The following is a 12,651-nucleotide window of genomic DNA, read 5'->3' on the forward strand; positions in this document are numbered from 1 at the left end:
TTGGATAGACAAAAAGGAAAAATGACATTGTATAGCCGCTGTAAAAATAATAGTCGAAAATATATATAAAATTTATATATTTTTGTAGATATATACATTTTGTACGTTATATACAAAAAGTATACACTTTTTTGGCTACCAGATGTAATTATTTTCTGGCACGGGCTAAAAGTGATAATACCCCGACAAAAATATACTCTGTTTGACAAAACAGTACAAAGAGGATGTTAAAAGGATATTTTTGAATTGCCAAAGTTATCACAAGCTCGACTTTCTGATCATACACAATTAAAAAAGATAAAGTTATTGTCTGAAAACAATCTAACAGAGAGATGCATGTCATAGACACATCCTAAGTTAAAAGACATGCTCAAAAGCTTCTCAATGTATATTACACATGACTTTTGCCCTATGTAAAAATAAAATATCAAGTTCAAGAGATATGTTTTTAATTTTATTGTAAGCTTAATTTAATTATAATTTTTATTATAATATTTATTTGATAAATAAATTATCTTTACCTTAACGACAAGCCCCACGAACATGGAATAAAAATATATATGAAATCAGCTAAACATAGAGGACTAAATATGTTCCATCATTTAAGTTGCCTCATTCTATTTGATGAATATAGTCAACTTTTTTGCATTTTGAAAACACTTAAAAATTTCTAAATTGTATAAACTTGGGGTTACCACTAAGAATGGATACAAACAATTAAACCAAGATATACATTTAAACACGATAGCCATTGGGCCCGGGCATAACGTCACTAGTACTCCATATAACACACAAATTCTAACCACAAATGATTAATTGCAAAGTTTGATACCTAAAGTGCTCCAAATGAAGTTTAGGGTGAAAATGAAAAGTTACCCAAAAGTAAGGGGCTAAAATGCTCTGCAGATTTATCATTTCTTCCTCTTCCTCCTCTCTCATTCCAACGGCTATCACCAGTAAAATGCAGTACCGGCAAGAGATCGATCGCCGCCACAGCGTGGTGGTGGAGCTACCACTCGGCGACGGCGCTACATGCGACTTGGAAAAAGCAGTATGTAGTCACGGCCTATTCATGATGGCCCCAAACCATTGGGACTATCTCTCCAAAACCCTAGAACGTCCATTGCGCCTCTCCGGAAACATTAATGACGATGATCACGAAAAATCTCATCTCGTCCGAATATCTCAACCGCCCGATTCTCCTCATTCTCTCCATCTTCGTGTTTTCGGCACCGATTCTCTTTCTCCTTTACACCAACGCTCTCTGCTGGTACTCTTTGTTCCTTTTGTATTTTTAAAATTTGTACGTTTTGCATTTCCTTGTATAGTTTGGTTTATTGGTTGGGGTTTGCTTTACTGTTTATATAGGGTCAAGTGAGGCGAATGCTGAGATTATCAGTGGAGGAAAATGAAAGAGTGAGAAAGTTTCAGGAGATTTGTGGAGAAGCAAAGGAGAGAGGTTTCGGGAGAGTGTTTAGATCGCCGACATTGTTTGAGGACATGGTGAAGTGTGTGCTGCTCTGCAATTGCCAGTGAGTAGTTGAACTGAGTAGAGACTGTATAGTATATATAAACTATCTGAATAGAGACTGTAGTATATAATCTCTCTGAATAGCACGTTGAGAATTTGAGTTTAAGTACTATGCATTTGAGCTGGAAAAAAACATCTACACAATCAGGTCAGTATAAAGATATTGTAGTTAACTCTATTTAATAGCATTGATTGGTAATAAGGAATGTACCAAACCTTTGTTAGGTGTTTCTGATCTCATTTCCTGTATTGAAGCAATTCTGAAGTTAGTAAGCTAATAAATATGTTTATTTTGTAAATGAAGTTGCTTGCTACCTGTAATGAGAAGTGAAACTGAAGTCTGTTAGAGCTTCTCAATATTTGATCTGAAAAAGCAGCTTGATTTGGGGTTTGGGTAAAAAGAAAATAAATATTCATAAATCTGTAGCCTTTGCTGATTATCTCAGTTAACATTTTGTATTTGCTACCTTGGGTAGGTGGTCAAGGACGTTGAGCATGGCTGAAGCATTATGTGAGCTTCAATTGGAGCTAAACCGTCCATCATCAGCTGTGTTGCTTTCTGCTGCCGATAATCTGAATCAATTCAAGGGTGTCACTGCCAAATCTGAGCATTTCAGTCCAAAAACACCAGCAGGAAAAGAATCAAGGAAAAGAGCTGGAGTTTATGGATGTTGCAGAAATTTATTGGAGAGGCTCACAGAAGTCGAAGAAATCGTGGATGAAGGGAAAGCGGATGTAAGTGTGAAACCTGCATTTTCAGATGGTAAAGAGGCTGTTCTCCAAATAACTGATGCTTTTCAGGCTACAACTGAAGTTTGTGAAGTTAGTACAAGTGCACCATTCAATGCTGATCCTTCAGTAGATAGAGAGCTGAGCTCTTTTAATCAGATTGGGAATTTCCCTAGCCCGAAAGAATTGGCAGGCCTTGATGAGAGTTTTCTAGCTAAGCGTTGTGGTCTTGGGTATAGAGCTGGGCGCATTATAAAGCTTGCTAAGGGCATAGTTGAAGGCAGGATTTCGCTGAAAGAACTTGAAGAAGCTTGTTGCAACCCAAGCTTGTCCAACTATGATAAAATGGCTGAGCAACTGAGAGAAATTGATGGATTTGGCCCTTTTACTTGTGCTAATGTACTGATGTGCTTGGGTTACTGCCATGTTATTCCTACTGATTCAGAAACAATTAGGCATCTAAAACAGGTAATTTATCTCAACAAATTTGCCTTGGCAGGTCTATTGCTTTGCCAATATACACCTGTGCATATGATGTTCCTCTGAAATGCTCATGGATCAATATATTATTAGGCATCTAAGTCACTTTGCTGTTTCGAAAATTCCAGGTTCATGCAAGAACCTCCAGTATTCAGAAAGTTCAAAAGGATGTTGAAAAAATTTATGCAAAGTATGCACCGTTTCAGTTCTTGGCATATTGGTAGGCTGCTGCACCCTTTTTCCTGTTCCAAGTTATTAATTTTTGTGAGCCTGCTGAAGCCTGAAGTTTTGCTATTGGTTATTCTCCTGAACAGGTCAGAGGTATGGCATTTTTATGAGGAATGGTTTGGTAAGGTCAGTGAGATGCCTCACTCTGACTATAAACTTATTACAGCCGCAAATATGAGACCGAAAAGAAGTGGCAAATGCAAGAAGTTGAAGATAACCCCGGCAGAAAAGCTTGGCGAGTAGGTTATAAGGAAAATGTTGAGTCCTAATTTAGAGTTGGCATGATTAATGCTGAATTTGCTTTTTATCTGTTCATGTAATTTCCTTTACCTTCTTTTGAAGGAAAACGTTGAAGTGACTAATGGTGAATTTGCTTCTTCATTTGGTTCATGTAATTTCCTTTGCCTTCTTTAGAAGGAAATGTTGAGGCCTAATTTAGAGTTCAGACATGATAAATACTCTGTTCAACCCAAACAAAAAAGCAGAGACACGTCCTCTTTTCAACATGCAGGCAACTTTATTCTAGGTCACAACTCACAAATCACAACATAGATGGATGAATTTTTATCCTAGGCTCCTTAACATAGGTACAATAACATTTCACTGTCTTAACTTCAGTATTCTCTTACACAGCTATACATACTTTTATTGATAGTAAAGCAGTTTACGGAAGAAAAGGAAAAAATTACTAGAAGCACAGGTGCCAAGCATGCAATGATTTGCACACCAGTTTTCTTATCTGACATGAAAGAACCAGATGCCATCCTCATCCTTGTCACAATGTCTTCAGAAATAGAATATGCAGCAAAAGGCTAACAATTCTCCGAAATGCAAGTCCAGCAGTTATGTCACCGGTTTGAGAAGGGAACTTTCAAGGAGACGGATAGCCTGCTCATTAAAATACTAACCAAGTTGAGTGCACAAGTATGACCATTTAAGGCAAAAAAATAAAGGAACAAAGTAAATATTCTTTAACTCCAAAGTAATTAACAACCTGAGATTCTTGCCTCAGGCAGTGGCATCAGGCTGCTTTTCTGGCATAGCATCTTGGAAAGCAGGCAGCTTTTGGTAAGCCTCAAATACCCTCAACAGTGTGGGGAATTGGTTCTGCACATTGCATTGACAACTTTTATGAAGAGAACATTCATTAAAGAGAAGAGATGCATACGTATAAGACCACCTAAGAACAATGAAAGTTCCACCAACGACTAAGGTAAATCAAGTGAAATACTGAACTGAATATACCAATTAGCATCTTTGAGAGAAAAATTATTTCTTGGAAGTGCGGATTGACTAAAAGAAGGAACAGACTAGAATAAGAGTTACAAAACAATGGAAATGGCTAGACACTAATTCACAGTAAGGTAAGGTAAACTAACAGGGAACAATTAATTATGGCTACCGTGACAAATAAAAAGAAGCAGCAAATGAGTACCCTTTCATCTAATCAGGAAAGCTAGTTTTGCAACACATTGTCTGTAGAAAAAACATAACTGCTTTTTAGGTGCTCATTATGTATGCCACTATGCCACTAACAAACAATTCACAAAATCAGGTGCTAATTATCTGACGCACGCCGCCATATAAAATTCTATATAAATCAAGAAAGACGTTATTTTCCCATGTTCTTCTAATATCAGAGGGCGTGTAGAAATGAGATTGAAAGTCATGTACAGGTGGGATGTCTATAAAGGCACTACCATGTCAACTTCAAAGCGGTTGATTGCTGCATGGATCTGAGGTGCCAGAAATAAGTCGGCCTGCAAGTTGCAAAACAAGTTAAGCATCTGAATTGGATTCTATATGGCATAAAAGTGTCCATATTTTCAGTCCATTAAGAGGTAATAAGACTGAACTAATCCGCGCTTTGCTATTCTACAAGTCAACATTATTTCATTAATACACTAGTGTTGTGGATGTATAGTTCTGGTGCGCTAAATTCTCTTTACTTTCTTTGTCCAAACTAAGAAAACATATGAGACCTATGGGGTAAAAGACTTAGAAGGGCCACAGTGAGTTGCTAAGACCAAGGCATGTTCGAAAAATATGAAGACAGAGCAACATATGGACTGGAAAGAAACAAACCATGTAAACTTCATTTCCTGTCGCATACTTTCCAGCATAATCTTTAAGTAGCTTTTCAAGTGCTGCAAAAGCAAATCTCTGTTAAGAAAACTTCTAGACCAACTGAGATAAATCCTTCTTCTAACAAAACCCATATCCTTCAATATTTTAAGCAAGAACATCCAAATTTTTTTTATAAGGGGAAGAACTCCCACTTAACATGATCATAAGCCTTCTCAATGTCTAATTTTCATAGAATCTCTGGTGTCCTCCCTTTTAACCTAGTATCTACACCCAAGAATCTCAGGTAAAAAGGAAATGGTATGTCATTCAATTTCTGCAAGGAGAGGCAGGCAGAGATGGTATCCAAATCTAGTCCTATGAGATATTGTGAATTCAGATTCAAATTATGGGACCAAAATACTTATCAAAAACAAAATTTATGGGACAGAAATTAAGTTAAAGTTGATTCACATAAATATCCGCAAAGGCATTAAGCACAATATTACCTTCAAACCCTTTTCGCATATGATTTTGAACCCAAGGGGTTGTCTCATTTGGACCAACTTTTTCCTGGATATACCTCTGCAAAAGCCAAAAAAAGAGTAAATCATATGAATTTGTAAACATATGAAAATGACCTCATATGACCAGCGAACAGAATGATCACTTAAACTCACAAGTACAGCAAGATTCTGTAGAGGCTGAATGTTTGCTGCAACAATGTTTGCTGCCTGCAGAAATGGAAAACATGGAAGAAGAAAGTAACAATGCTAAACATAAGAAAACAAAACCTACAACAAATAGTCCAATTTGATGTTGGTTTCTATATCTATAGCAAACTTATATAAGACAAGATACTTCTTTGACATGACAGTTGATGATCATTACATTGAGGATACCAACTGAAAAGCAAAAAATATCATTTTCGCCTCCACCATGTTTTTTTTTCAACCACCTGGCCATGTACCTCAATTGGAAGAATGGCCATCTTACTTTATATGCTTTTAATCAAATACTTAATTCTAGTTTCACCTGCTAAGGCTGACTATAAGAAATGTGCGCTCTTTTTATTTCTTTCTTTTTTTCCGGGGGGGGGGGGGGGTTATAGAGACTTAGAGGTAAACCTACATCTACCTCCAAAAACCCCCTTTTCAAGGAGTCAAGGGAGGCCCTTCCCCACTTTGCTCAATTGGTGATTGAGGGTGCTTTGCACTTGAGCAACCTCTCTTCTCAAAATATAGCTGTTAGAACATTTTAAATACAAATAGATGGTCAGGCTGCAAGGTAGCACCAGATAAATGCAAGATCTCTACCCTTCAACGTCATGAAAATGCTTATTATCACTAATACTCATGACTGAGACCTCAGATAACCTCTATCGCATAAGCTTCCTTCTTTTTTTAGTCACTCTTGTACTCCAAGAAAATTACAAGCAAGACTAACTTCTACGGCAATCAGCCATTAGTCCAAACCATCCACCATGATCAAGAGAGCCTTAAGATGGTAGGAGTACCTAATATATTTTCTACAAAGGCCAATTCTAGCTATGGTTTGTAAAATCAGGATGTGTTTGCAAGCTGAATAACTTGCATTCAGTCAATTAGTTCGTTGGTTCTCCTCATGGAACTGATTTGATAAATCAATTCCAAGAATCTGAGTAAAAGAATACTTCAGAAAGAAATGAAGAGGCAAAGAGAAAACTTAGGAGACCAGGGATAAATGTTGAGAAAGAGCTATAGGAATTCAAAACAATTAAACTACGACTTTGTGGTAGCAAATAAGGCCCATACTCTGAGATAGACAATAGCAAAGTCCCAAAGTTTTCACTAGCTACATGGTATTTTCATCTGCCTAAGTGAACATCATACTTTGTTCGTGGACTCAGAAATAGATAGACTTGAAATTACCAAATATTAAGGTTACAAACATTTGAGAAGAAGAAACGTTGTAAGTTTAGTTACTCACTGCACATCTAAGTTCTCAAAACAATCAAATACTAAACATATATCCAACAAGAAGCAGATATATCTAAGCCATCGGAAGATAATACTTGAGATGCACACGGTTCTTAGAATACCTAGAACAGGAAATAGATTGAGAACAAGTAGAATTCAACGATATGCTTAATCATTCAGCATTGTACAATCACTTTTTTTTAATAAGTATCGATCAAGTCGTCTTAAGTTCCTGTTATTTTCATATAAGCAACATTGGGTTTAAAAGCAATAGGCTCATTTCCAATATGGAGGGAAGTGTTTCAGCAGGGCTTCCAGTTGATAACCAAGTCAATTTCATTCCAGTGCATCGCTAAAATTCAGTATTTCGGTCCAGCAGCTTAAGCTACATACCCACAATGATATTCAATATTCAGACACCGGAGCACGCGACCAGAAAACTTTTTTTTTTTGGTTGGATAAAGGTAAGATTTTATTGATAAAGTACCAAGATGGTACAAACAGCACGCCACTAAAAAACTTTAGTCACTTTTTTTAATACTAAAGAATTTTAGCTCTTGATGGCCAAAAAATACTATTATCCACTTCTCCTTTGTACCTGATAGTTGATTGCTCTTCTCTGAAGATCCTGAGGCAACAACGCTCGCTGAGGATACTTCTCTTCCAGATACTGCCCAAGAAATCTTCTCATCACCAACAACATAGTAATGACAAAAAATTAGACACTCTTATGGCAGAGCACAAGATAAACATACCATTATGATAGCAAAAGAGTCAGCAATTACTGCATCTCCATCCACCAATGTCGGCACATATCCAAGGGGATTCAGCTTCAAGTATTCTATTCCACACATTACAAAGACCAAAAAAGAAGAAAAAAAGTTCAAAAGAATTCTACAATGATTTGTTTAACACCCCCAAACCCAATTTCTCATCTTTAATCCTAATTAATGACAATGAGCAGCTCCATGTAACATTCTAAATGCAAATACCACTCTCTCTATTGTCCAATAAACTTGCAAACTATAATTCTATCAGGGGAGGCTCTTTTAACTAAAGCGAAAGTGTTAGCTACTTCCAAGTTTCCTACGCCAAACACCTAGGCTTAAAGGCACCTGAGTGGGCAAAATATCACTGTTCACTCGTAATTATTGATCACCAGCAGCACCTTGTAACTTCCTAAAGTAGCAATCTTTCAATTATTCAATAAACTTAAACACCCAAAAAAAGGATAGACTAACCAGGGTTGGTTTGTTCTCCTTTGAGCAAGTTAACAGCTTTGTACTCATATTCCAATCCTAACAAGGAAAAACACAAAAAGGATTAATACAAGATACTCCTATTCTTTTATGATAAGACAAGATTAATCAAAGAACAAGAGAATACCTTTCAAATTGAGAGCTATGCGGACACGAAATGCACATGAGCTCCGCCAATATGAGTAGAGCTGCAGCTTCTTTGACTCCTCTCCACTACTACCACTCTCTGCCTGAGAATTCATCAAACAAATAAGTGGAGTATCCATTAATTATCTAAACAAATAAGTAAGGATTACCACTAAACACCGATTCAATTGTTTTGGCCAACATAATTAGTGGCAGTACGAGGTGAGTACTCACCATCGTCAATGGTCAAAATAGTTTTGGGACTTTTAGAAATGATGATCAAGAAGGACAAAATATATGAGAAACATATACACTTCCAAACTGGTTAGGTAGCAAAGTTGAAATTCTCCGCTTGGACGGCAGGCCCGTGGGTGAAATTAAAAAATAGACACATTTATAACTGTTCGTTAAAAGATAGTACAGTTTAGTAATTGAAATTTAGCAACTTTTTAGGTTTTAATAAATTTGAGCGAAAACACTGTTTAAAATCCGGAAATTATGTCAGTATATTATGCTGGAGTTACAGCATAAGTATACTTGAACTCCAGCATATTATACTGGAGTTCCAGGATAAGTATGCTGGAACTCCAGCATAATATGATGGAGTTCCAGCATAAGTACACTAGAAATCCTGCATAATACACTGGAGTTCCAGCAAGTATACCGATCCAGCATAATATACTGGAGTTTGGAGCACCAGTGCTCCAGTATCTAGTATATTATACTGGAGCCAGCAAAGTATACCGGTCCAGTATAATATGTTGGAGTTCATACACAGGTGCACCGAACTCCAGTATATTATGCTGGACCGGTCTCTGTTGCAACAAAATAGTGGCTATTTTTCATTGACTTGGTAAACACTGGCTATTTTTGAATGACCAGTCTGAAAACTGGCTATACCATGTTATTTTTACGAGTAGATACCACTCTAGACCGGCCTCTACATACCAGTCGGGCCCTAATATTTGTAAACGTGGATCTTCTTCTTTTTTTCTCCATGGACTTCTCTCTTTCTTTCTTCTTTTTCTTTTCCTCTGAACGAAAATGTGGCTAAAACCATCAATATGGGCTTGGTTCATTGGATCGATCCAATCCAACCCCTAATTTAATGGGTAAGTTAGGGCATTAGTATTTATACCCGTTTTTTAGGTCACGTTTTAATTTGTGTCTACTTTACAAAAAAATTACAAGCGTATCCGCTTTTTCGCGTAACTTCAGCATACGGGACTGAAGTAGCAAAAACAATCACGCAAAGCTTCAGCATTCTAGTAGACGGGCCTGAAGTAGCAAGTGTGCTGAAGTTTTTGTTTGTAATTGCTGAACTTAAGCATAATAGCTGAAGTTTTGTTCTCCCTTTGCTTAAGTTTTTGTTTGTAATTGCTGAACTTAAGCATAGTAGCTGAAGTTTTATTCTCTATTTGCTGAAGTTTTTGTTTGTAATTGCTGAACTTAAGCATAGTAGTTGAAGTTTTATTTTCTATTTGCTGAAGTTTTTGTTTGTAATTGCACTAAATAAGCTGAAGTCTTTTTCCTAGATTCATTAGTTTTGTCATTAAGCTTTTTCAAAAACTTCAGTAGAAGATGCTGAAGTTATTTAGTTCATTTATAAAAACTTTAGCACTAAATAAACTGAAATGTTTTTGTCCTGAAGCTTTTTCAAAAACTTCAGCATCTTCATTTGTAAAAACTTCAGCATTAAGTAAGCTGAAGTTTTTTTTGTCCTGGATTCATTAGTTTTGTCATAAAGCTTTTTTAAAAATTTCAGCAGAAGATGCTGAAATTATTTTGTTCATTTGTAAAAACTTCAGCACTATATAAGCTAAAGTTTTTGAAAAAGCTTTCTAACATACTAGATAAATAATCATTGCCAAGAATATCTAAATCATAAATTTTGGAAACAATAAACGTGAAAAGAATATAATTATCATGAAAAGAATCACTAAGTGTGACCTTAAACTTCCCGTACGTGAAAATATTCACAAATTATTGTCTACTAACTTACGTAATTATTTATAATTTGTTTTTAAATAATCTGATAAACATACTTATGGCAATCATCCCATGAACTGAAGTTTCATAGCAGCACCAACAACAGCAGCAACAGAAGAAGAAGAAGAAGGAGGAGGAGGAGGGGGAGGAGGAGGATGAGGAGGAGAAAGGGGGCTAAAGTTGTTTAAAAAGTGGGTACAAGTTAAAACTTTATAAAAAATGGGTATAGGTTAAATATGGGCGATCAAATAGGGCGCCCCGTGCAATTTTTACAATTTAATGGGGTTGGGTCAAGTTTTTTGGAGCTCATTTAAATGTCAAAATAGCACGAGCTAGCCAGTTTTTAGATTGTTCGTTCAAAAATAGCCAGCATTTACAAAGTCAGCAAAAAATAGCCACTATTTTGCTGCAATACGGAAAGTTCCAGCATAATTTACTAGAGATCGATGCACCTGTGTATGAATTTCCATCATATTATGCTGGAACTCCAACACGCAGAAAGCTCCAGTATAATATACCGGAGATTGGAGCACCAATCTCTAGTATATTATACCAGTGCTCCAATCTCTAGTATATTATATTGGAATGTTTTTCCGAATTTTGAACAGTATTTTCGTTAAGATTTATCTTTACATGAAAAATGGCTAAATTTCAATTACTTTTGAGCTGTGGCTATTTTTGAATGACCACTTGTAAATCTGGCTATTTTTGAATTTCTCCCCATTTAAATAAGACTGTAAGGCCGGTCCAAATAAGCCCGTGGACCATGAGGCGTTGCTAAGGCTGGATTGGATCATCCCGCGGACTTAACAAACGTATTTAATTATAAACTAGTGTCAGGGTACGCACTTTGCGCGTGTATCTTTTCTCAATGAATATAAACTTTTTAAATTTTAAATAAATATTTTATTAAAAATTATTTAAGCTGCAAAATAAAAGTATAAATTCATGAAGATGATGCGTATTAATCCATCTTTTACGCTTCTAGATAGTAATTTTATACGTAACTTGAAATTAAATATATTTATATAAAGAATTTGGAAAAGAACTAATTAAATCTTTTGCTAATTAGTTTAAGAAATTAATTTATATTTCCAAAAAAAATATCCGACAGATATAAATATAATATAGTTAGTATACAATAATATTTATTGGCTAGCAACTGTAAATATTTCTAGCTGTGGAGTCAAATGTATAATTTTCCCTTTGTCACGACCCAAAATCCATTTGAAGGTCGTGATGGCGCTTGACACCGCTGTCAGGCAAGCCAACACCAAATAACTAGTAATTTCTTGTTTTAATATTTTTGAAATTATTTCTTTTATATATTAAACAATAAATAATGAACTTCACTGAATAAAGAATGACGTCTTTAACAAATTTAAATATTGAATAATTCCATATTCATTCTAGAACCCGGTGTCATAAGTGCATGAGCAATTTCTAGGAATTTAAAATGTAATACAATAACTGTCCGGAATACAAATTTGGACAGAAAGAAAATACAATACTCTGAAAGAGACTCTACTAGTTGCGGGTCGTCTCAAGAGATGCAGCTCACCTAAGTCTCCGTATCAACCATGCCGCTGCGCCACTATGCCACTAGAGATACATGTGCAACAAAAATGCACAGCAAGTATTGTATGAGTATGAAAACAATGCATACCCAGTAAGTATCCAGTCTAACCTCGAAGAAGTAGTGACGAGGGGTCAACTTTGATACTTACTAATGATCCAATAATATCGGGTACAGTAATGAGTAAATAAATATGATGCCGAGTAGATATATAAAATAAACAAGTATAAAATACGTAATACAATTCCCCTCTTTATAATTTTACTCAAGCTTTCGGCTAGAAAGTTCCCTTCGTAACCGAAGAATATACATAGATGTAGTGGATTCATTAAGAGAGTTGTCATAATTTCAATATATATATATATATATATATATATATATATATATATATATATATATATATATATATATATATATATATATATATATATATATATATATATATATATATATATATATATATATATATATATATATATATATATATATATATATATATATATATATATATATATATATATATATAGGCGTATGACCCGATCCAACATAAAAGTAAATTGTACACTGCCGAGGGTCGAACGGCGCGAACCATTGATGCATCTATTAACCTGCTGAGGTGAACAACCCGCTCCCATGAGAGTGTGGTACATAAATCCTACCGAGGCGAATGGTCCGATAGTAGAAGGAAATACCCCACTCGCGAATCATACG

The 12,651-nt window shown here is 35.6% G+C and overlaps 2 protein-coding genes across 3 annotated transcripts; one reads left to right on the forward strand and one right to left on the reverse strand.

The window, feature by feature from the left end:
- Window positions 1-784: 784 nt before the first annotated feature.
- LOC107811584 (uncharacterized) lies at window positions 785-3,356 on the forward strand. Of its 2 annotated transcripts, XM_016636543.2 has the most exons (6): window positions 785-1,270; window positions 1,369-1,532; window positions 2,008-2,266; window positions 2,333-2,728; window positions 2,869-2,960; window positions 3,055-3,356. In XM_016636543.2, exons 1-6 carry the CDS (start codon window positions 896-898, stop codon window positions 3,209-3,211), a joined length of 1,443 nt encoding a protein of 480 aa, XP_016492029.1. In that variant the 5' UTR covers window positions 785-895; the 3' UTR covers window positions 3,212-3,356. The 2 variants fall into 2 exon arrangements, with proteins under 2 accessions (XP_016492029.1, XP_016492028.1); XM_016636542.2 differs by having other exon boundaries at window positions 792-1,270; window positions 2,008-2,728.
- A 107-nt stretch (window positions 3,357-3,463) lies between these two features.
- On the reverse strand, window positions 3,464-8,801 carry LOC107811585 (glutathione S-transferase zeta class). The gene is made up of 11 exons (XM_016636544.2): window positions 8,610-8,801; window positions 8,377-8,479; window positions 8,232-8,288; window positions 7,746-7,831; window positions 7,589-7,660; window positions 5,713-5,766; window positions 5,542-5,617; window positions 5,054-5,115; window positions 4,669-4,728; window positions 3,963-4,075; window positions 3,464-3,856 (listed from the first exon to the last, which is right to left on the reverse strand). The coding sequence occupies exons 1-10, from the start codon at window positions 8,610-8,612 to the stop codon at window positions 3,977-3,979; spliced, it is 672 nt and encodes a 223-aa protein (XP_016492030.1). The 5' UTR covers window positions 8,613-8,801; the 3' UTR covers window positions 3,464-3,856; window positions 3,963-3,976.
- Between the last annotated feature and the right edge of the window lie 3,850 nt (window positions 8,802-12,651).

Source organism: Nicotiana tabacum, chromosome 7, assembly GCF_000715075.1.
Source record: "Nicotiana tabacum cultivar K326 chromosome 7, ASM71507v2, whole genome shotgun sequence".
Taxonomy (NCBI): domain Eukaryota; kingdom Viridiplantae; phylum Streptophyta; class Magnoliopsida; order Solanales; family Solanaceae; genus Nicotiana; species Nicotiana tabacum.

Bases quoted from the DNA above. Each gene is read 5' to 3' on its own strand.
- LOC107811584 (XM_016636542.2), top strand. From the start codon at position 896: ATGCTCTGCAGATTTATCATTTCTTCCTCTTCCTCCTCTCTCATTCCA. The intron at 1,271-1,368 runs GTACTCTTTGTT...CTGTTTATATAG, and splicing joins TACACCAACGCTCTCTGCTG to GGTCAAGTGAGGCGAATGCT. The intron at 1,533-2,007 runs GTGAGTAGTTGA...TACCTTGGGTAG, and splicing joins GTGCTGCTCTGCAATTGCCA to GTGGTCAAGGACGTTGAGCA.
- LOC107811585 (XM_016636544.2), bottom strand. The intron at 7,661-7,745 runs GTATGTTTATCT...TTTCTTGGGCAG, and splicing joins ACTCTTTTGCTATCATAATG to TATCTGGAAGAGAAGTATCC. The intron at 5,767-7,588 runs GTACAAAGGAGA...CCATTTCTGCAG, and splicing joins GAAGAGCAATCAACTATCAG to GCAGCAAACATTGTTGCAGC.